The 23,331-nt window shown below is 42.8% G+C and overlaps 2 protein-coding genes across 8 annotated transcripts in view; both read right to left on the bottom strand.

Annotated features, from left to right (window-relative positions):
* The window catches only part of slc23a2 (solute carrier family 23 member 2), a 32,145-nt gene extending 29,201 nt beyond the window's left edge, over nt 1-2,944 (bottom strand). For all 3 annotated transcript variants that reach the window (XM_086110964.1, XM_086110966.1, XM_086110965.1), the window contains exon 1: nt 2,676-2,944. The gene's annotated coding sequence lies outside the window, so the exon portion shown is untranslated. The remainder of the gene's footprint in view (nt 1-2,675) is intronic.
* Nucleotides 2,945-4,183: 1,239 nt separating this feature from the next.
* kcnip3a (Kv channel interacting protein 3a, calsenilin) overlaps nt 4,184-23,331 on the bottom strand; it is a 38,422-nt gene continuing 19,274 nt past the window's right edge. The window contains exons 4-10 of one of the 5 annotated variants that reach the window (XM_086111686.1): nt 8,493-8,617; nt 6,842-6,911; nt 6,588-6,766; nt 6,199-6,303; nt 6,042-6,104; nt 4,936-5,013; nt 4,184-4,862 (exon numbers count right to left, since the gene is read on the bottom strand). In XM_086111686.1, the coding sequence (XP_085967812.1) occupies nt 4,957-5,013; nt 6,042-6,104; nt 6,199-6,303; nt 6,588-6,766; nt 6,842-6,911; nt 8,493-8,617 (599 nt within the window). In that variant the 3' untranslated portion in view covers nt 4,184-4,862; nt 4,936-4,956. Of the gene's footprint in view, nt 5,110-6,041; nt 6,105-6,198; nt 6,304-6,587; nt 6,767-6,841; nt 6,912-8,492; nt 8,618-10,180; nt 11,237-14,629; nt 15,700-23,331 lie in introns of those variants that run through there. The other 4 variants (XM_086111689.1, XM_086111688.1, XM_086111685.1 and 1 more) reach the window with 4 other exon arrangements.

The raw sequence follows: 23,331 nt of genomic DNA, 5'->3' as shown, positions 1-23,331 counted from the left end.
GTAACCACAAACGACAAATAAGTAGTAGCAGCGCCTTGATCTATCAGTTTTTCAAGTTATGAGTCGTCACTCAGCCGATTTCTTTTGGGCACTGACCTGAGAGCAAAATTAGTTGAGACACTGATGCTGCTCGATGGTGGCAGTGAACTCAAATTCAACTCGCCTCACAAATAAAAAGGGGGCTTCAACCTGTTTATTTACACAAGCACGTTAAGTTTTCTGTCAAACTCAACGTAAAAGAAAGAGAACTACCTGCAGTGTAAAACAAAACACACAACTTTGCCTTTGGAACATCCGGTAGATTACTGCAGTCGAAAACTGCAAAACCTCCTCCACCGTTGTATGTATACAATCTATTTTTTTCTGTCACCACATCGAGAAATTTGGGTAGTCGGCCACAGGAGTGGCCGACACCCATCTGATATAGAGCGGAAAAAGCTCTGGGTGATTAAGATGATGAGAACGATTGACATTTTGAATGTTAAGGTACGACATGTTAAAAAGTCACAACAAACACCCTGACACGCTTCAAGTAAGCCTACAGTCCTGACACTCATCTGAAATCATCTTTTACCATTGAAATGAATGAAAATATCATTAATCCGTTCCGGCCTTCCTTAAAAGTTTACAATTTAGTCAGGGAAATACACCACTTCAGGTTATTGTTATTGATCAAAACCATCCATTCATCCTTGATGCAAATCCCTTATAGGCACAAGAGTCGCAGGTGTGCTGGAGCCTATCCAAGCTGTCTTCAGGCGGCGGGTGGAGTAACATGAATTGGTTGCCTGTCAATTATATCGAAAACAAACAGTAATAATATAATTAAACAGAATTAAAAAGACAGCTGGCATGGATTCCAGCACACTCATGACCTTTGTGAGAATAAGCAGGTCAGATAATGGCTGGATGGATAAAATGAAACTAAGACCAATTTTCTGGTCCATTTATGTGCTCTATTCTTTTCTTTTGACCAATCAAACAAATGTTTGCCTGAATGTGAACAGTGCATTGCAACACAGCACCAAGGAGTTTCGCCGTATAACTCTTTAACAATGGGAAAGAGCAGTTAATAGGACAATCAACAGGGCATTACAATGGCTGGCTGGTGACTCGGCATTCTGTAATGGACGTCACTTGCCGGAGATTGCCGAACAAAAGCATTTTCGCTGTTAAGCGCGTTGCTATGGGTCTAATTATGAACCTGGGTGAATTGCGTGACAAAAACGAATGAAAGTATGCTTGGAACCGTTTTAGCCCCAAGTATTACTCAGAAAATGGTTGGCCAAGTTTACGTCACACGTTACCTTTAAGGTTTTGGGATGGTCCACAATTGAATTTGATCGAACATCTGTGGGATGATCTGAAGCGCGAGCAAAGACTGTTGGGTGGATTCTGTAATAAATGTCGAAAGGTGCTGTAACAAAGCATTCTTTTAAGGGCATGCATATTTATGCAACAAGGTTATTGTGCTTTTCCCTTTTTCATTTTCCCCGAAAAGCATTTGTTTGTTTTTCAATCGATAATTTTATAAGTAATAAGTCATGTTACTGGGCTCCAGACTAAGTACCGTGTTGTTTGCATCGACATTAGGATTTGCAGTACATGCGTCTCACTGAAATACATCAGATGAATCCTTGCAGCCGCTGATCCAGGGTACAGAATTTCCTACCTTTTAATTCACCATGAATGATTCCTCAAAAAGTAAGATGCATTATCAGTATTTCTCTCTCTTCTGGCACACTGGGTTTATTGGGAAGAAAGTAAGCAATGGTAGTCCTCCTTTCAATTGTTTACTGTAGGCTAATGCAATAACCCCGAGGGCCACCTCTTTTCATGGATTAGCCAATCACAGTGGTCTCCAAACTCTGGCTTGTTTTCTTCATTTTGTGTTTCTCTCCTTTCATCGTCTTTCGAGTTAATGTCAGTTGGCAAACGAGCACCTTTGTGCATCGCCGCCAACAACTGGGCTTAAGAAATATTTCATGATTTAAAAAAAGAAAAAGGAAAATTTACTTGTTGCACATGCGCGAGTAGATGGTCACAAATTGTGGGGGCAAAATGTGACTAGTCTAGAGCCCAGCATTCAGGAGAAAAACGTATTTACCTCAAGGCTTTTTTTTTTTAAATCACACAAACTTGGCATTTGAACAGGGGTGTCGACTTTTTAATATCCACTCTAACTTTTAAGATGTGTTTCGAGACAGACACACAAACACATGCACAAGACTGCTTGGCTCGGTTTCCAGGACAACCTCATCCGTCACCAGCACCTCACCCTCAAATAAGCTTCGGTAACACAGATCGTGTCATACTAAGTGCATTATAGGTCTCGTTGTGACTAATGCAGAGGATAACAGTTAATGCTTGGCCCAGCTGGACACATCAAAGATGAAAATGCAAGGAAGGTTGCGTTATGACGTAGGCAAACAGCGGAGAAACAATAGCGTTCAGTGAATCTTAGTCGCGCTGTGTGGGAGATGAAATAGTTTGAGGAGCTCAAGGATGACAAATTAGGCCTATCACCGTCACACTGCATCACCCACGAGACCAACCTGGAGGGGGTATTTTTTGGAGTCTCAGGCAACCCAGGTTGTGTAGTTTCTATGCTTTCTAGCCAATCGAGTGTGGTTGTGATATAAAAGAAATGTGATTCTTTGTGATTGTTCACTCACCTGCCCAGAGAAAGGGAAGACGAAGCCCACTTCCCTGCTCGGCTACGTCCGCTGGCTCGCTGCTGAAGCGGCGCGGTAAAAGCGGGTTGAGTAGGGGGCGGTAGTCGATGGAGGACGTCAGGCTTTAGCTTCAAGCCGGAGGGGAAGCTCATACGAGGCGGAGAAACGGACCGGCGAGAGAGGTTTTGAAACCGGTCGAGGCAGAGGGAAATCTCCCTTTCCACGACAGACAGTTTGGTAACCCCTACACGCGGAGGGATTTATGTCTTTCATAAACCACGGGGTTGAAGTCAGGTTTCACGCATGCGCATAACGGCAGTGACGTCTGGCACCTGCCTCACGGCGTTTCGGCCAATCAGAGTCGGCGAGTTGATGACTCACCAAACTCCGTGTGTAACGTCATACAATACCACATTCTTCCGACTTGCTTAAAATAAATTAAATTTACCTTTGAATACCTTTACATTCTGACTATTCTAGTTCATTCCAATGTTTTCTTCTTATTTTGATGAGAAAATCACCCTGCCCTCTAGCGTCGATCGTTTGCACTTCCACTGCATCATGACGACTGCGGTGTTTCCTAACCTTAGCTGTGCCAAGGAACATTTTGCTTATTCACCAAACACCACCATCAAAGTATAAACACTGAAATACTGATGCTCTAGTTTCAATCTGCTCTCAATTGAACTCGCTTGGTGCAAATTATGGGCCTGTTTAATTGGACGTAATGTTGATAAACATAAAAGAAGCCCCAAGTCATTCTACGTGTATACTCACAATGGTAACAAGTGGTTGCTGTGTCGGGTTTTTGTATCTTCTGCCATCTAGTGGAAAAACGTTTAATTGTTCTGTCTGTCACAATACATTACTGGCATAGACAGATGAACGAAGATGTACTGTATTTCGAATTTATGATTTTCAGACAAATTAAGCGAAATTGGATACATTCCTGTAGCACCCCTGATTATCTCTCACGGCACATTTAATATTTTATGTATTTCAAGCAGTACTGTAGTCATGTTGCTGCCTTATGGTAAAATAATCCTCACTATGGCAACGAGTGGGCTACCCTTTTATTCTTAAGCATGAAACTAGTGTACTGGTAAGGCAGGTAGTTAGTTAGCTAGATAGACATAGAGTAAAATACATTTAAAATTGCATGATACTTTAAATAAATCTTCCTCATCTTCATGTTTCAATCGGTGCCTCCGTGTAACCAAATACAAATCTGATATTCCAGCCACAATAAACGGGATGGCTTGTTCTGCGCTGTTTTTCTTTTCTTTGTAATAGCAGTGCACCATGATTGGCTAAGGGACATTCCAATAAACCCACACACATCCATCACCTTGTATATGCTGTTAGATGTAGTACTGTAGTTGGTATTATTTCCCTGCTGGCAAATGTCACAGTTGTCCTGTGTTACATCAACTAAAAGCTCATTCTGTATAAATGATGGCCAAGCCCTGGAGAGAAAATGTCCTGAAAAATAAGACTGAAACCCGAGGTCACAGCACTTGACTGCATCTTTATTAACCCACGTCACAAAGATCCGACTGTACTGCACATTACACTGTGGCACTTGAGTCAGCATGCGAGAAGATACTGAAGAACCAACATAAATAAAACCTTCATTCAGCATATAAACCCCAGTTTTACAGACCTCCTTCTTCAAGTACTGCACAGATAGACTGTGGCCGTTTGACTAATTTAAACATAATCTTAATTCAATACAAAACAATCTGCTTTAATTCTATGAGGTGCTGTCACTAAATGTCATTTTTGGTTTACAAAAGCGAGACAGCTTTACACACACTATGTACAGAAATTTCCACTCAGCTGTGCAGATATTGACACTGCTATGTTTTTCCCCAGGCGTAGAAACTAGAATTTTTAGTGCAAGCTAATTCCATGTCACAAACATGCTTTGTTCCCCCTTCTTAGTTTCCATTTCGTCACCCGTTGTGAGCTCAACAGGGCTGACTTTATGCAGTGCGTTTGTCCAAATAAAAGGGAACTCTGAGGCCTAATATTGTGTCCTTCATTTGTCGATGACCTCTTCCTCCAGTTTGGTGACAAAAATCCTTTTGAGGCTTTATTAGGAACATAAAATGTACAAAAAAAGTGTGCTGCTGTGCGCTCTCAACAGGAAGGTCATCTCGTGTCCAATGTGGTCCTTTTAAGTAGCTGTGGGATAGTGCACCCAAAAGAAGTGTTGTGAGAAATAGAAAAATCCCCCCTGTGTCTTTGCACTACTCACAGTACATGAAGTGCCAAGATGTCATCTATTTGGTGGTTCAGGTACGGGTGATGGGTGTGCTGTGGTTGTGAGTGTGGTCTGTATGAGAAAAAAAAAAAAAAAACGTTCTCAAAGCAACCTGATGTATTAGATTACATTCTCAAATAGCTGCATGGAGTTCATGATGTTCTCATCCTGGACAGAAAAAAGATGGAAAGATATTTAATACATTGAAACAACGATATGAGAAAATATGATCATTTTCCATCGATCATTTTTGATAGCACCTATCGTCATTTTGGTTCCGTGTGAGCTGGAGCCTATCCCAGCAGACTTTGCGGTAAGAGATGGGGCATGCCTTCGACTGGCTGCCAGCCAATCCCCGATAGACAAAGAACCATTCATATCAACAACTATGGACCATTTAGACATTTCAGTAAATCTTATACGCATTATTTTAGAATGTGAGATGAAGCCGGAACAAGGAGACCGCGCAAACTCCAAACTATGCTGGAGCAGAGATCCAAACCCCGAAACTCTGAAATGTGAGGAAAAGATGCAATAACCACTCATTCACCTTGCCCATATACATATAAATCAATAAGATAATGATCATATTTTTTTTGTATAAACATTTAAAAGGCAGAGTTAACCAAACCAGATATCAAGGCAAGGTTAACTCAAGGTAAACTTTCAGCCCACCGGATGATCATTTGCGGCCCCTCCTCAACATCAAAGTTTAACGTAATGTGGCCAGCCAGTTTTTTGTCATGTCATTTCCCTGGGTGTTTTATTTTTGTTTGTTTTTTTTAGCACTTATGGGCGACCATAAGTCAGGCTCATGACAGCTTTGTGTGAAATGTAATTCGGAAGTGAACAAGAGGACAGAAAAGATACCCCATTTCCCAGTCCCAGCCAGGTCTTTTTCAAAACTTGCTCCGATGGCAAAGGTTGGCAACAAGAGACCAGCCAATTAAAGAAAAAATATATATACTGTAATCAAAATAAACTAAAAATAAATAACATACCTTCATTTATTACAATAATCATGACGCAAGAATTTGTTTCAATGACTCATTCTGGATCCCAAGCCCGAGTTTGTAAACCCTGTTAAGGATATCCTTTACCTTCTGGCAGGTCTCGATGAATTCTTCGATGGTCACAACACCATCTCGGTCTCTGTCCATTTTCTGTCGGACAGTATTAGGAAAGCAAAAGCAGAGAGTCATACAAGTAATGACTGGAGGATATACGCGACTTTGCGTAAGCATGATTGTTGAGAACCTGGAAGAATTTGTCCACATGCTCAGATGGGGCCTCGTCTCGCACACATGGGTAAGTGTACCTGCCCATCATGTCGTAGATGGACTTCATTATTGCCAGCATCTCCTGCGCAAGGCACAAACGTTCAATTTACGTATACAAAAGGGTTCACTAAATGGTTGACTCAAGCCAAATTAAAAAGAAGTTTTCTATTTGTTCTCTATGGCTCAACTATATGGTCTTCAATGTACAATCACAATATTTTGCAACAAATAAGAAAAAAAACTCCTTTCAGGATGATGTCATTAGAATGTGCAGACGTATCCTGATGAGGTAGCAAGGTTGTGTATAATATGGGAGGAGGAGATTTGAGCAAAAGAAAGAAACAAGCACTCTGGCCCCTGGAGTACCTCTTTGGTGATGTAGCCATCTTTGTTGATGTCGTATAGGTTGAAGGCCCAGTTGAGCTTTTCTGTGACGGAGCCTCTGAGCAGCACCGACAGCCCGATGACAAAGTCCTCAAAGCGGATCGAACCATTTCTGTCGATATCAAAGGCGTTGAACAGGAAGTGAGCGTACGTGGTGGCGTCTGCAAGGGATGAGAGAGCTGGGTTTCAGGTACGTTACCATAGACACAACCTGGTGTGAGGAAAGGAAAGCTAACCTCCTTGAGGAAAGAACTGAGCATAGATGGACTTGAATGTCTCCTCGTCAACCAGACCGCTGGGACATTCCTTCCCGAGGGAATATGAGGGGGGGGGAAGAAAAAAAGCAAATTATTTTCGAGCTGAAACAAGCTGTCCTCCTTACTCACTGGGTACAAGTTAGAGATTGGGATTCAAACCCAGATCTCATGACTATGAGGCAGACATACCAACCACTACTTTTTTTTTTTTGCCTTATCAGATCCATATTTTAAAATGCAGTCCCTGATTAATGACCAGTAAAAATAGCTACCGTATTTTCCGCACTACAAGGCGCACCAGAAAGTCTTGCATTTTCTTAAAAGCTCAAGGCGTGCCTTAAAATCCGGTGCACCTTGTCTATGGTCATTACGGTAATATGTCGACCCCAAGATGGCTACTTGCTGGAGACATGCTTACAATGTTATAACTTGCTGTTGGTTCATCCATCCATCCATCCATTTTCCGAACCGCTTGATCCTCACTAGGGTCGCGGGGGGTGCTGGAGCCTATCCCAGCCGTCTCCGGGCAGTAGGCGGGGGACACCCTGAATCAGTTGCCAGCCAATTGCAGGGCACACAGAGACGAACAACCATCCACGCCCACACTCACACCTTGGGACAATTTAGAGCGTCCAATCAGCCTGCCATGCATGTCTTTGGAATGTGGGAGGAAACCGGAGCGCCCGGAGAAAACCCACGCAGGCCCGGGGAGAACATGCAAACTCCACACAGGGAGGCCGGAGCTGGAATCGAACCCGGTACCTCTGCACTGTGAAGCCGACGTGCTAACCACTGGACTACCGGGCCACCCTTGCTGTTGGTTCAGTGAACTTAAATAAGTTGTTGTTGCAGCTCCTTAAAAAGGAGAGCTGTGGTGTTGTTGTTGTTGGGTTTTTTTTAAACGCACACTTTATTAATGGGTTTCATCGTCTCAAAAAATACAAGTACATCTTTGTCCGTCTCCGTGCCTTCTCTTCTTCCGACGCGGGAGGCGTTCATGACAGCCTCCGAAAAACGTAAATTAACAATTCCTTCAATGAAACTACGAAAATTAAAAATCATGCATCAAAACAGAAAATCAAGCGAAGAAATCACAAAATAAATTCTATAGCCCCCCTCCAACAGAATTTATTTTGTGATGTCCTCGTTTGTGAATACAGTACACAACAACGGAATAAATAACAAACACATTCCAGTCTCCTACATTTTACTGACATCTGATCATTCCGTTGGAGCAACGCTCAAGGAAATGCCAAAATTAATTCTGTCGGGGGGCTATAGATTTTGTGATTTCCTCCGCTTGATTTTCTGTTTTGATGCATTATTTTCAATTTTCGTAGTTCCATTGAAGTAATCGTTAATTTACTTTTTTCGGAGGCGGTCATTAACGCCTCTCGAGTCGAACGGAAGGAGCATAGCTCCATCTAGTGGATGCATTGTAGATTGCACTTTATAATCCAGTGCGTCCAATATATGAAAAAAAATTCAAAATAGGCCATTCATTGAAGGTGCGCCTCATAATCCAGTGCACCTTTTAGTGCGGAAAATACGGTAATTTGACAAATTGTGATCAAACCTTGTCAATCGAATCAACAAGAGTTTTCCCCACCAGTGATGTACCGGTACATACATTCTTGAAGCCTCTGTAGAGCGACTGAAGCTCCTTTCTGGTGAACTTGGTCTGAGCCTGAAGCTGGTCCAGGCCCTCCGGCTGGTGACGCACCGTCGACAGCTCCAGATCACTGTCACTGTTGTCTGTGGGACAGAGAGAGAGAGAGAGTGAGAGAGAGAGCGAGAGAGAGAGAGAGGGAATAGGAGATAGATAGTAATGTGTGTGGGGGGCGGGGGGGGGCAGACATTAAGTGTGTGCATACAGGCCAACATTCAGGGAGCGTTGGGGATCTCACATTTAAGAAAGAGGAAGCAGGTAGAGAGAATGTTTTGACAAGCAAAAAGGCAGGGGGAAATGGGTTGTACTTTCTTCATGGCGGAAATGTTACCAAACATTTTCTGTTTGCTTTTGTTTTTAAAACACAATCTGTCTAATCTGCTGGTTGCCAGTTCACACACACTAAGAGAAAGCACAGCATGGGCCGGGATGAATTAAAAACAAATCATATAAAAGAGCAGGGATGAGGAATTTTCCAGAGCACTATTTTCCATACTCACCATCTTTAGACAGAGAGAAGAGAGGAAGGGGTGCGGACACCACAATGGAGGAAAAGAGAGCACATGGTGGATAGTGGGAGAGTAAGGAAGAAAGAAAACAAAGAATAAGGTCAGACTGGACAGTCAAGATTTTTTGTATGACGAGAGCAGAGTGGACGGAGTGCAGGAAGAACAACTTTGAACCGTCCAGCCATTCCTCTCCGATGCTTACCCTGTTCAGGGTCGCGGGTTAGCTGTAAACGATCCAAGCCGAAGTAAGTGAAAAGTGTATTTGCTGTATTATCAGTTTAGATTTTCCGCAGCATTTAAAAAATCACATTTCAGAGATAAACACATTACAGCATTTGTTTTGGGTCTACATATAGTCTCTGTCAGGCAGAACCCCCGCATCTCCAATATCGCTACTTTTCAGAAACATTAATCAATGCATCAATCCAAGTTGGTATTACATTTTATATTGCTATCATATCCCACCGCGCACCGACATAAACACACCATCGTCTCAAAATCATGTTCAAACACCAATTTAATCGTCTTGCAAAAACAAAAATCTGTAATTTATTGCACTGTTATTGTTCAAAATGGAACGAACCGTGCACATCAAAGTCTGCGCTCCTGCCGCCCCTTCGAACAGACAAAAAATAAATCTTTTAATACTTCACAAAGACAAACACCTGTGGTTACAGCTTCCCAAACTTCAAAGGCCTCGGAGCAAAAACTGTTGCAATAAAATGAATCTGCATGCAAATCTTGGTGGCTGACCCCGAAGCGATACATTTTGAACAAAACAGGCTTACTCAAATCTATCTCATCTATTTTCACTTAATGTCGAACAAACATCCAGACTTTCAATCCTGAGGCAACATAATGTGAAGAAAGAGACAAGAGTTTTACTTCTCAGACACAGTTCAAGATATTTCCAGCACTATAATTGGTTAATCATGCATAAAAAAGACAAACGACGCTGGGGACAGACTCATTATATAAATTTGTGAAAAAATATTGATTTGACCATATTCGCATAAAGTCTGTAAATTTTCTGCCTGATCGTGAAGATGTGAACTTTTAAGGCCAATGCCATCATCCAAGTGCAATGAAAGAAAATAATTCAACACGGGTTGTGCAGAAACGTTCAGAAGCGTCTCTCACCAGTCTCGGTGATGTCAATGAGGCCCAGCAAGTGCATCAGTTTGAGGAACATGATGACCAGACACACGATGCCCACCGTCTGCAGGCCCTCTGTCTCCCACCGGACACTCATCCTGCTCTCGTCTTCTAACTTTCCTTCCACGGTCGCGTGTATCTGCTGCTATATGCTCATCGTGGTTGCGCTCTGGTCCATCTCTGCGTCCTGTCACTTCGCTCGTCACTCTCTGTCTGTCACACTTCTTCCCCGACGGCATCTCTTTTTAGCTCACTCCCTCTGCCATATTAATTGACTGGCCTTTTTTTTTGCTTTCTGCACCCTCGCTTCACCACCTGATTGCATTTTTTTTTTGCATTCTAGCCATAAGTGACAGAAAGATGTGATGGTCTGAATGCCCTTGTTAAAGGCTACATATGGAAAAGGAACTTTTTCATTTCTTGTATACAAATCATCAGCCATCTGCAAGTCTTATGTTTTATTGTCAGCCTATTTCGGAAAATGTGTCTCGAGAGAGTAGTTCTGAATTTCTGCTCCACTGTTGCGTTAACAGTTTTGCTAATTTACTTTGTAACTGCCCCCAAACAAAGCATCCCTGTGGTTGACTTGGACGCTAGCCTGGGTGAAGATCCGAAGCTACTTTCAAGGGACAACTGGATGGCACTAGACAGAAACACCAAGGCAAGCCAGAGCATAAGCAGAGCTGCTTTGAGACTTGAAGACTGCACAGACTAGCATTAGCTAATGGCTGGGAAAATGGGAAAAGGTTAAATGTGTCATCTATTTGAGGTGCGACAAAGAAACAGCACTCTGGCATCTAGTCTCGCCATGACTCAACACAAAATGGCTAAGTGCTTATGTCACAGTGCTGCATAGTATCTCACAGACTCACACTACTCTGTGATGATAGTGTTCATTTCTCTCACCCTGTGCCTCTTTTCCTGGCTTTTTCGAAGCACAGTGCCATTATTTCTTGGTTTTCCCAAAATATTTTAAGGAATGAAGGCGATGCTACTATGTGAATGAATAAAAACAGACCAAATCCACAGTTTTGAGGTCAAATGTCAACAATGTGACCTCAATCGCATTGTGCCAAAACCACACCGTGACCTACTTTTCCAAATGTTCCACCATCTCCTCAGGGATGCTCACAAGGGTACGGCAGCACAAGTATTCAGTGGAGTCCTGACACATTCATGGTGTAATGAAAAGGGAACAGGGAACGTTCACTCCCTCGGGTTCTGTTACACTTGTTCAAAGTCCATCTCATGGGCGAGGAACACAGCTCTTGGACTCCCTCTAGCGGACAACTCTCAAAAAACAAATACAAAGCCCAACACCATTTTTTTTTTGATGAAGCACAAGAAATCGGCCTTGTTTTTGTATATTAAACTATAAGTGAGCCTTGCCCCCCCCCTCCCACCACCATTTACTGTAAAGTCACTTATTGTGATATATATATATATATATATATATATATATATATATATATATACAGGTATATATAAAACACATGGTGTCACAAATTTTACAGAATAGTGTCGAAGAAAGAAATGTTTTCCAATGAAACGATCTTGTTCACAAACCGCTATGAAAATGTTACTAAAACACGTGGCCTAAAATCGTTCACAAAAAAAAAGAAAAATAAAACGGGATCGTGAACACAAAAGTGCAATATTTAAAATGTATATGCAACAAACAGTTGTGTTTTGGAACACAAATGCAGTACTTTGCCTTACATTCCACATATTGTCAGAACTATGAAATTGATTGCTCAAGCCCGTGCCTTTACTCACTGATCTGTCTCAGGAAACTTTTGGCTCTATCATTTCCTAATGCTGATATCAGACATCCCAAATCCGAGTAAATCTGGCTACAAGTATGACCTCAGTGGTTGCAATTGTCATACAATTTGATGATCTACTTTGGAGTGGCTAATTCAGACTGAGTGAGATAGGATGAGGTAAAGTAGAGTGAGGAGCACGGTGAGACACGTGATGGATTTTTTTGGGTGCGACTGATGGATGATCAATGCCCTTCAGGGCCCAGGAGGAATTCTATGGGTTCCATATTTAGGCGGCCTCAGAGAAAACCTGCTCAATACCACATGTATAATTGATGCGAGGTAATGCTAAACTGGGGTGCATCACGACAGGCTTTGGGGAAGCGGGGGTATCAAGAGGGCTGATGCGATTGAAAGGAGTGATGAATAATAAAAGAAAAGAACATTACTGGGGCTTTTGCTGAATTTATTACTTACTGATGCTGAGCAATATTACAAACACTAATGTGGCACCGGCAGCCTTCTTGCTGTAATTGGCTTGGCATGCTGACTGCAAGCCACTCTGACCCAAAGACCAAAATCAACAAGACCGCGATGGCTCTAGAACAAGAAAATATGAACCAAGAACGCCCAAACGCCCCCAAAGCTATACAAACCATTTTTTGGGTGAGATTTCAGCACAAGGAACATCTACAGTAAAGCAATAGTGCTCAATTTCTTTTACACCACCTAGAAAAATATTTAGGACTCCCAAGTGCCAGCATTAAAATAATTGTTGCTTGCTTGGCTTTAATGTTCCATCAAAAACGGAGAGAGGTTTTCTTCCAAAAAAAAAAAGCATATTTAATATTGTAAGCTATTGTAATGCAGAGTTGCAATGCTAACACGCCTGGCATGTCGTTCTCAGTCGACAGCAGGTGTCAGAATGCATTTTTTAAAGTGTGTTAATTGTACATGAAGAATCATGAAGTTATCAAATGCATGAAAGACAACTTTTTACTGCTGAAAATGGATGCATAAGTTTCGTACCCCTTTAACTCATTCAGAACCAGCCAATTCTGGACCAAGTCTGAAAAGATGTTTAAAAACGTCTTTGGGAGTGAATGAGTTAATATGATCGGCGTCTTCAAACACTTTGCAGATGACTATCATTCATTACAAATAGAAACATAATTAAATGTAAATTGGGCAAATGTGTTATTTCAGATGTGTGCCTCAAATTGGTAGTAAGCCTTCACAGAGCAAAACTCAATTTCAAAAAGTTTGGTGACCTCGGCCCTGGTACATACAGTTCACACACACTTGGCACATTCCAACGATACTTATGAAAAGCCTCGAGAGTCAACAGTAAATCTTCCCCCTTCCCATTCCCTCTGAATTATGCATCTGTCAGAAATCTTTAAAGAATTCTTAATCTGCAGCATTTTAGGTTCATTTTTATTAAGGTCAGCTCGTTTGTACATTGAAAAGGTCATTAGGAATGTTAAAATGTGACTTAAAACATTGGTGACAATTTTATTCTGGAATAAATAAATGTGTTTTTCATTCGTTTCTGAGGGGACAAACATATTCTGAAATAATGGGAAACTCGGAAGTCAACCAGGCAGCACGGAGAGCTAGTGGCTAACATATTGGCCTCACAGTTCAGGGATTTGGACTTCCTGTGTCTGGAGTTTCCATGTTCTCCTCGCGCTCACTTGGCTCATCTCCACACACTCCGGATTCCACCCACATTCCAAAAACATTCATGTTAGGTTCACGAAGGCTCTTAAATCGTCCGTCGGTGTGAACGTGAGTGTGTGAATGGATTTTTGTCTACACGTGTACTGCAATTGATTGATGACCAATCCAGAGTGGACCCTGCCTCTCGGGATAAGATTCCATCTCACCTGTGACCCGAGAAAGGTAACTGCTACAGAAAATGGATGGATGGTGGAAGCCCATCAGAAGAAATTAGGCGCGACTTAGCAGCCGGCCCTCTGTTGGTCAATTAACAGCTGACGCAATCAGCTACCTGAGTCACCCTACCGCCCTTCCATCCATCCTGCCATTGTCCCAATCATGAGACCAACCCCCTAAAGGTCTACCATCACACCTGTCAGGTTCAGCCGACAACCCACCAATCAACCATTTGTCCAACCAACCAAACCTCAACAGCCCATCCATCCATTGACCCAATCACCGATCTACATACGTACACACACGTTGGAAGCCTTTTCCAGCAGTCTCTTTCTAACCATCTGTGTACATCATATCCCTCGTTTTATTCTTTTATTTTATTGTTTTATTTCTTGCGCTTCTTCTTTGTTTAGCTATTATGTTATTTTCAAGTGCACAATGTGTTTGCTGGCTGAGTATTGCGGCTGTTATTTATCAAGCGACAACAGGCTATCAATTACTGTTGTCGGTGTTAGGTTTACATTGGATTTAACAGAAATGTTTTCCATCCTAGAAACAAATAATAAAAAGCAAAAGCCTTATAATAACAAAATGTCCCCTGCCGTTCTCTTTACAAGTCCATCCCAGGCTTTGTGCCAGTATATGCTTCTATTTTTTTAAATTTTTTTTTACAACACTTGTTGTCTTCGCAGTCGCTAATATCATAGAGGTTTTGTGCCTTCTGAGGCAACGATAAAGCTGATAATGGAGAGGGGCCCATGTTGACCCTTACCTTCAAAAGAGGACATGGGTTCCAGTATGCCAAACTGCTTGAGAACAGCCATGAAGAGAATGATAACCACACCGATGGCAAACAGCTCCATGCCTTGGATCCCCATGGTTGCACGGGACGGGCTTTATCGACGAAAAAGGCCGAGCCGACCCGGGTTCGCGTGGGCCGGGCCGCCCGGCAAATGAGTGTTCTCACCGGAGCTCAGCCAGGGAGTGACGGGAATCAGACTGACAGGTGGGAGACTGCATGGGTTTGTATCGAGACACCATGAGAAGCGGGCCAACAAGCTGCTTGTAATGTCAACAGTGATGCTGAAGTGGAAACAACGTGGATGCCGACATATATGGAAAACCTCCCTCTGTGGATCCGGGAGGCAAGATGGGGGTCATTTATTATTAGGTACAATAAAAGAGATGTTTCAAGTCACTTTCCTCCAGATTCCCTCTTAAAGAAAACAGCTATTATCAGTCCGCCCGTCATCGCTTTGCTCTAAATCACATGAAGGGTTCACCTAAGGATGTTTTTGAGGAATAGCACACACTTTGTTGGGTGTCCCATGGTCCTCGTGACTTTGGGATCCCGATCTCTTCACTCAGGTGGGAGAAAGTCCAACTGCGTTGAACAGTGGTGGCTTTATCATCCATATGACGCAATTGGAAATAAATCACCAAATCACATGCGAGAAAGGCGTGAAGCCAAAACAGAACAAAACACAGCTTGTTTCGCCAGCTGCTGCTCACTGCAGTTCCGAGGCAATGTCGGGAAAAAAACAGCAAAAAGTTCAATGGAAGATTGCAGAGAAGCAAGCAATGCTCAGACAGTGGCTAAAAATGAGCCAAGAAACAACTCCAACCTCCTCCTGCTGCTCCGGTTCTGGATTTAGTAATCCCCAAATGCATCCAGTAATTTAAAATTGAACTTCAATTTTAGGCTCCTCTGGTTGAGTCCACTTCTGCACACACCCAAATCCAAATCCACCTCCCGATATGGAAGCGTCCAGTACGAGCGAGGAGAATCCGTGAAGGGATACCCCACCAATGCGACTCTGCCCACAATGCACCTCGAGGAATAAAACCAAACCCTGTGCATTTTATACCTCCGGCTATCCCTACTTCCCTCTGGTCTCACCCTCCTCCGCCTTTTCCTCCTCCTCTTCCTCCTTTCTCTCCATCTGATATGCCTTGAAACCCCGAACGCACCACCCCCTCCCTGCATTTCCTCCGTCGTTCCATAACTTTGGTCAACCACATACTTTTAACACCCCCCCCCCCCCCCCCACACACACCCATAACCCTTACTCCCACTACTTTTGTTTACAATTTTGTGACTTGTAGTGACCAAAAAAAAAAAAACGTTCTCGCAAAATATTCCACAGCTGGCCACAGCTACAATAGATAAAATGTGAGTCATGTCAAAAAGGGATATGTGATCACTCTGCACTGGCTAATGCATCAAAGTGAGGCTAGGGTGTGTGTGTGTGTTAATTCACTGACTTGGTCGAAGGAAAAAGACACAAAAAGGGAGGCCAGAGTCAGCAAAATCAATATCCTTGTGGTCGGACAGGAGTGGGGAGCTCCCCTTCACTTTTGCTCTTTTTTTTTTTTTAATCTCCACTGCTTTGCACTCCGGGAAAAAAAATAGCATCAAACATGACATCACACTTTTTTTTCCCCCCAGCAACAGTGCATGTGCTGTCAATAGTTGTCAATCGGCAATAGAGTAAGTGCGCTGTCAATCTTTGCATGTCATCCCCTCAAGGTCAAGTTTAGACTCTTAATTCGCACTTGAGTGAAGCAGAGTGGATCAACTGACGGGCACCCGCACACACCCTGAAGCATGATATATGTGTGTAGTGGTGCTTTTCAAGGGGTGTTCTGTGTGTATGTGTGTGTGTGTGCGTTTCTGCAGCCATTAGGACACTAACAGGTTTTTAAAAGGAAGGCTGTCCTCTGCCTGCTGACACAACAGTCAGTAAAGGCTGATTGAAACTGCATCATGTCTAACCACAAAGTAAAATCTAAATCTTCTGCATGGATGTTGACAAAAATCCAACTCATCACCTCGAACTGTCCTCCCCGGTCTTTAGATCCACTGCAAAACTGCTCGATACTGTCACATGTTTATGTGGTGTATGCAATTGCTGCCAGTCGGGCTTCGATCCGTCAAACCTAAAAGAATGAGATGAGGGTGGGATATCAGGATCAATGTAGTGCTGTCTCTAATATCCGTAGTACACAAACAAGAATGCAGGCACTTACCAAAAGGTAAGGTCAGCAGACCTTGACTGCCTATTGGTGGCTACTTGTGGGACTGCAGAGGTTTAAAACACATCTTTGCATCATACAACATGCTAAAATTGATTTGTGGGACAATTTGAATTTGTGAATGCACACATTTTATGACCATGTTTGTTTTCATTATTATTTGATAAAATAAAATAGGATGGAAAGTCTTCAGTAATGTTAGTGGTCCACTTAGAACCCCGGTTCCTCAAGAGCCATATCCTGCTCGTTTTAAAGCTCCCCCGACTCCAACATACCTGATTCAGTTAACTCATTCACTCCCTGCCATTTTCACTGGAGCAACCCCCCTCAATCCCAGCGTTTTACTGGATTTTGACTGATCATGCAAGGCCCACAGAATATCTGGTTCTAATGCTATATAAACATGGAGCCTACCAAAATAAGGTTTGGACTCTCTTCTTTCAGCAGAAAAAAAGACCTTGTTTCTATCTTTTTCCATTCTTCAGCAATCGGCGTTACAAAATGGCTAAATTTCATGGAAATGGCAATTCCTGAGCAAAAAACGGAGAAAAACAGCTTTTTGTAAAAGCATGTATTTCAAGCACATGAGGCACCACTGCCACCTACTGGTCGCTTTTTTTTACATGATTTACAATGCAAACGGCTTATTCTCATTCACAGATTGCATCAGACCCTCTTCCTCTCTACGACGCAAAAAGCGCTTCTACAGCGCTTGCTGATGAGCTGATAATTTGAAGTCATCAATTTCAGGCATAGGTGCATGAAACTTTTTTTTTCTTACCATCTATCAATTTTTTTTTTTTAAACAGTCCATGCGGTGCCCATGACCCTCACGAGGATATGAGGATAAGCGACTCGAATAAGGGATGGATGGATGGCTGTCCATGCAGTGCGTGTAAATTCTATGCACACCATGTCAGCAGTCATATTGATGTCACTCTCTGAAATAACTTGACAAAGCATGAACAGCAAAACTTATTTCAGTTGATGTCACAAAGAATAAATCTTAAAGGCCCCAAATTATCCTTTGAGATTTAGGACAAAAAACAAGGAAACAAAAGTCGTAGGAAATCTATTTGAGCCTAAAAAGTTAAATGACTGCACATGGTGTGTTGGGACCAAAATATGAAAATAACATGAAGCGCCCAGTCAGGAAACATCTCGCCTGTTGATTGAACTGCGGGACCATTACGGACTGAGTTTCTGGAGACACATTTGTGACGTTCTAAGATGTAAACAGTTTCACCACTATACACATGCTAGCATAAATTTGTTTGTTTTCCGCCTTGTGGCCGCCCCCCTAAAAGGCAATTCCTTCACTGGCACAAAGCGATTCCAAGCAGGAACCCTTATCCCATTACTCCCTCACTCATGAGTTGTTGTGCAAGTGCACCAAATGTTAAGACCGACTATGACAACTGCTGCAGCCATGAAGAAGACTAAACAGACTCAGTTTTGACAGAGAGAACAAGACCCAGTTCCTACCTGAGCGATAGTACCTGGCTGCACTGTGCCCACAGTGAGAAAGACAGCTGGGCCGTGAAAGACGCCTGCGGGCCTCCACAGAGAGAGCAGCCATCACAGCTCCCATAATGCCTCAAAACAGCCCAACTTTCTTAGAGCTAAGCTGCTCTGAGACAAGTTCAAACTTCGAAAGGACACACGTGACTGCAGAGACGGTAATCTAAACGCGATGGATGAGCGCCAGGGAAGACTCAAAACCCCAAAGTGAAGCCGCTCACTTTCCCTGCCAGGTGCTTGTGGCCCACGATGACAAAACGGCTCCACACACATCTCAGTCGGTGGGACCACCTTTGAAAGTCCGTTTGAGCCTGGAACAGAGCGAGGGATAGAATAGCGATACGCAGGTTGTGACCTTTTACATCACACACCGCCGCACGCCTCCACATTGCATTCGATGCCGTCTCGAGCACTTCCTGTCAAGAATTTCATATAAACTGCTCAGACAGTTACATCTTCTTTTCCCTTTATTTTTAGTCAGAGGAGTAACAATTCTCTTTATCAAACAGCAACGTGCCTTCAAAATAAAAGCCTGGTACTCTGCAATTGAGTAAACACTATTTGTGGCAATAAAACATTAAACATTGCTTGTGTTTAGTTACTAATTAGGAAACAAAGAATAGTAAGAGTCCTATAATGTACTTTTCCGGGACAACATAATCAATCACTGCAAAGCAGTGGTTCACTGGTATTTATAGTACAGTACACAATGGGGGATCATTGGTCACCAGTGAATCAATATGACTGACTGCGCACTTCATCAATTGTTACTTATTAATGTTGAACTAAGGCGGCCCGGTAGTCCAGTGGTTAGCACGTCGACTTCACAGTGCAGAGGTACCGGGTTCAATTCCAGCTCCGGCCTCCCTGTGTGGAGTTTGCATGTTCTCCCCGGGCCTGCGTGGGTTTTCCCCGGGTGCTCCGGTTTCCTCCCACATTCCAAAAACATGCATGGCGGGCTGATTGAATGCTCTGAATTGTCCCTAGGTGTGAATGTGAGCGTGGATGGTTGTTCGTCTCTGTGTGCCCTGCGATTGGCTGGCAACCGATTCAGGGGTGTCCCCTGCCTACTGCCCGAAGACAGCTGGGATAGGCTCCAGCACCCCCCGCGACCCTAGTGAGGATCAAGCGGTTCGGAAAATGGATGGAATAATGTTGAACTAGCTGCTGACATCAACAACGCATTCATCTGGGATTGCATCATCATCAAATGTTAATCCCTCTGTGGTCCGAAAAAATAAGAAAATACTAAACTGGATAGGACAGTTGCGTGTTTGCGCGGAATTTAGTGGAGGGAGGACGCTCTTGGAGGCATGACGGTGTGAAAGTTAACCGTTTGATACCTACTGTCTTCATGATCACGGTACAGTATTCATAGACTGTAACATTTTAATTTCCAATGAGAAAAAAAACTGATTCTCAATAAAAACAAGCTAGCATCCCAAACCGGGTTGTGCTAAAGAGAGTTTCCACTGCACAGCTTTTGAATAGGAGAAACATCTCACTAATGACGGGATATTGTGATATTGGAGGAATGCCGTTGATGTGTATCTTTTTCCCATTTTTTTAATGTCACTGTTGAGAAACATTGTGAGAGATAAATACTTCCAAAAAAAATACTTTTGTTCAAATGACCTGTAATTTGTAAATAAGTGAAGTCGAGTATCAAAATTCGTGCCCATTGGCATGAATCCCGTTTCAAAATAGTTGGTGACCTCTTCGTGAAAATCTTTCAAATGTGCACACATAAGACTACCTTGACCAGGCGTCCCAGCGATGAAGCCCAGAAAGCAGCGCAGCAGTTTTCCAATCTTTTTCTTGGAGGCTGCCCTGCAAGAATTCATCCTTTCAAGCTTTAGGACGATTTGGCCCTTCCCCAGGACCCTGAATAGACCAAGAACTTAGCAAACAACTGTGTCCTCATGGTTCGATTCTCATGGTTCGATTCAGCTCACCCTCAAATTGTTTGCCCAGTTTTCTTGTAAGTGATGTTCACTTATTCCTCCTTCTGGACATCTTCCTCTCTCCTCTCTCACTTGTCTCATCTATGCGTGTCAAGTCACTCACGTGACGTTGGGAACGGGGCAGACTTCCGGCTGCTGTCATTTCAGCATTGCCTGGACTCAACCACATCCCCCATCTGATGTCGAAACGTGCCAGTATGTCTCAACCTTGAGTGAACACAAGCTGCAGAAGATGAGAAGTTGATTCTAGGAAAGCCCTGCGGTCTTCACCTCGCTTCTCTACTCTAATCCGACTCGTATTACCGCCCCTTGCTCCCGGGCCAGTGATCTGGCTTCTCCATCAGGATGTGGAGCTTATTTTCAAAGCACAGCTTCAAAAGAGAGAACCGCTCAACAGATTACATTAGGTACACCTGCACACTAATGCTGTTTTCTTGACTAGTTAACCTCATAGGGTCGTGGATGGGTTGGAGATGGTCCCAGCTGACTTTTGGGCAAGAGGGACGGTTGACGCTGGACTGGTTGATAGCCAATCACATCAAACACTTGAAAGCACAGGGAGGACATGAAAACAACACAGACTAAGACCAGAGTTGATATTCAAACCCAGAACCGCTAAATTATGTGGCAGACGTGCTAGCCATTAAGTCAGTGTGCAGCCTGTTTTCACTGTGCCGCCTGCATTCACGGAGGATAAAGAATATATGCGTGCGACTATTGGTATATTATCTGTCTGCGAAGGTCCTCAAATATCCATTGCTCAAAGGTTTATAACACCACAACACTGATGCTATGTGTTTGCCCATCTATGGCACTGGATTTTGAGTTTTTTAGCATCAAGCTAAAAGGATATATCCAAACCAAGCTATGTGGTTGCTCTAAATACAAAACATGCAATTGTGTTTTTTATGTTTAGTTTGACAGTACACTTGAACTGAGGGTGGCAAAAACGGCTTAAAGACTCTTTTTGACAAATTAGTCACAACATTTTTTTTCTGACAAATCAATGTGAAACGTCCGAACGACGGCTCACATCCCGCAAAGTTGGGTGTCTCAAAGCACCAATTAACAATATCATAAAACTATGCTTAAATACTAAGGCAGCAAAGTGAATAAAAACTATAAAAGTGAGATATATTTTCTTTTAACTCACTTTTGTCTAAATTTGAGTGTTGATTTCGATACACAACAGTGATGTTGAACGGCATTATCTTGAACAGAACAGGTGTACCTAATGTTGTGGCCGGTGAATGACCTGCACAAGAACTAGCCCCGTGATCATTTAAAAGCCTTTTTGTCTTTTCAAGCTTCAACACATAATGTTAGAGCCATAAGGAAAATTTGGTTAAACTATAGATGTAGCCTTTTGAATAATTCGAATTTAATAGATGCAAGCAGTTTGGTTTATATTTGATATTTTATTTTAGAACAAATTTATTAAGAATATCGAAGTATCTGGGTTCCATTGGTTGTCCTGTTTTTAGTCTGTTAAGAGGCTAGATTTATGTAAGCATGATTAGGAAGACAGTAGGGCATGGAGCAACACCTTTTTTTGACCGTACTTCGTGTTTGCTTATTTCGTACTTCATGTGAACCGATTTCGTATTTCGTTTAAGTGTATTGTAGAAGTTTTATTTTTTCATTTTGATAAAGCCTTAATTTGTGTTCAAGAAAATAAAGCGAATCATTTATTTGGGATCAACGATGGCGGCCTCGTGTATTCCTTGTCGTCGTCTTGGAAAGGAAAAGCCCGTCGAAGAAAAGCACGAGTCAAAAACCTGCATGCCCTGCTGACGTAGCGACAAAAGGATATTAAGTTGCCGTTACATTAAGTCAAAAAAAGTTGCTCCGTAAGAGGATCGAAAGACGACCCGCGATACACGGTGGCAATTCGTGCTCGCTGGTGTGCCGCTGTTGGAAGAACGGACATTGGCTTGTTGTTTCGAACGCCGTCAAAGGACCGCTTGGTTTTCCTCGGCACCTTTGGATCGACAACGGCGCGATATTTTGGAAATACTTAATTTCGTGGACTTTGGAAGACAACTTTTGTGGCGTGCTTCATGTGACTAAGCACATCGCATGACGTCATCCAGCGACCTGCAAAGCAAAAGTAAGTGGATTCATCGTGTTGAAAGTATCGAGGCAACTCAATTAATATGGAGCTAATGGAAATCGAAACATCCACTAAGAGAGTACCTAAACTAACAGCAAAAGCTCAAGAGGACAAGCTTCAACAGCTTAAAGGAGCAAGAAAAGCTAAGTTATGGTACCTTACAAGGAAGATGAAGGAAATTGAGGCTCTTATGGATGATGCTAACAATGCTGGAGATGTGAATGCCATAATATCTGGTGACTTTGCAGCCACGTACATTGAGTTTTGTGCAGCCAATGACGCAGTTAAAACTCTGATGAGTGATGCACAAGTTTTTGATGACCAAGCCCAGTGGTTTGAGCCCAAAGCCAAGTATTTGAAAGCCTTTGTGGAAAAGAGTGAAAGTTTGCTACAAGAAGTTAATAAGCAAGAAAATGAGGCAAAAAGACTTGACGCAGAGATCGAGCCTGCAGATAGTGCTTCATTAATACATTCTCAGAACAGTAAAAGGCAAAATGCAAGGCAAGAAAAGAGGAGTTGGAGTTGCAAACCGCTATTGCTGCCGTTAATGCAAAGCTCGAGGTGCTAACTGTTAAAGAATCAGATTGTCCCGCTAACGTTGCGTTCAGAGAAGATGTGACTGTAAAGCAGAGAGGTCCAGACCAAGGTAGTGAGTGTAGCTTCAGTACTGTGCTGTCAGAACATGACGATTTTGGCCAAAGGGGTCATGGTAATCGGGCACAGAGCACCTTGCGTCATAGTGACACAGGAATGAGTGATAGACCTCACCTGTCGAGGGACATGTTTGGCAATCAGTTTAGCACAGATCACGGTAGCGCTGCTGGTGTTCAAGATTTGTTG

This window comes from Hippocampus guttulatus, chromosome 5 (genome assembly GCF_054856545.1).
Source record: "Hippocampus guttulatus isolate MCC_2025c chromosome 5, RoL_Hgut_1.0, whole genome shotgun sequence".
Taxonomy (NCBI): Eukaryota; Metazoa; Chordata; class Actinopteri; order Syngnathiformes; family Syngnathidae; genus Hippocampus; species Hippocampus guttulatus.
Note: the sequence above shows the minus strand (reverse complement) of the source record. Positions and strands in the feature narration are given on the sequence as shown.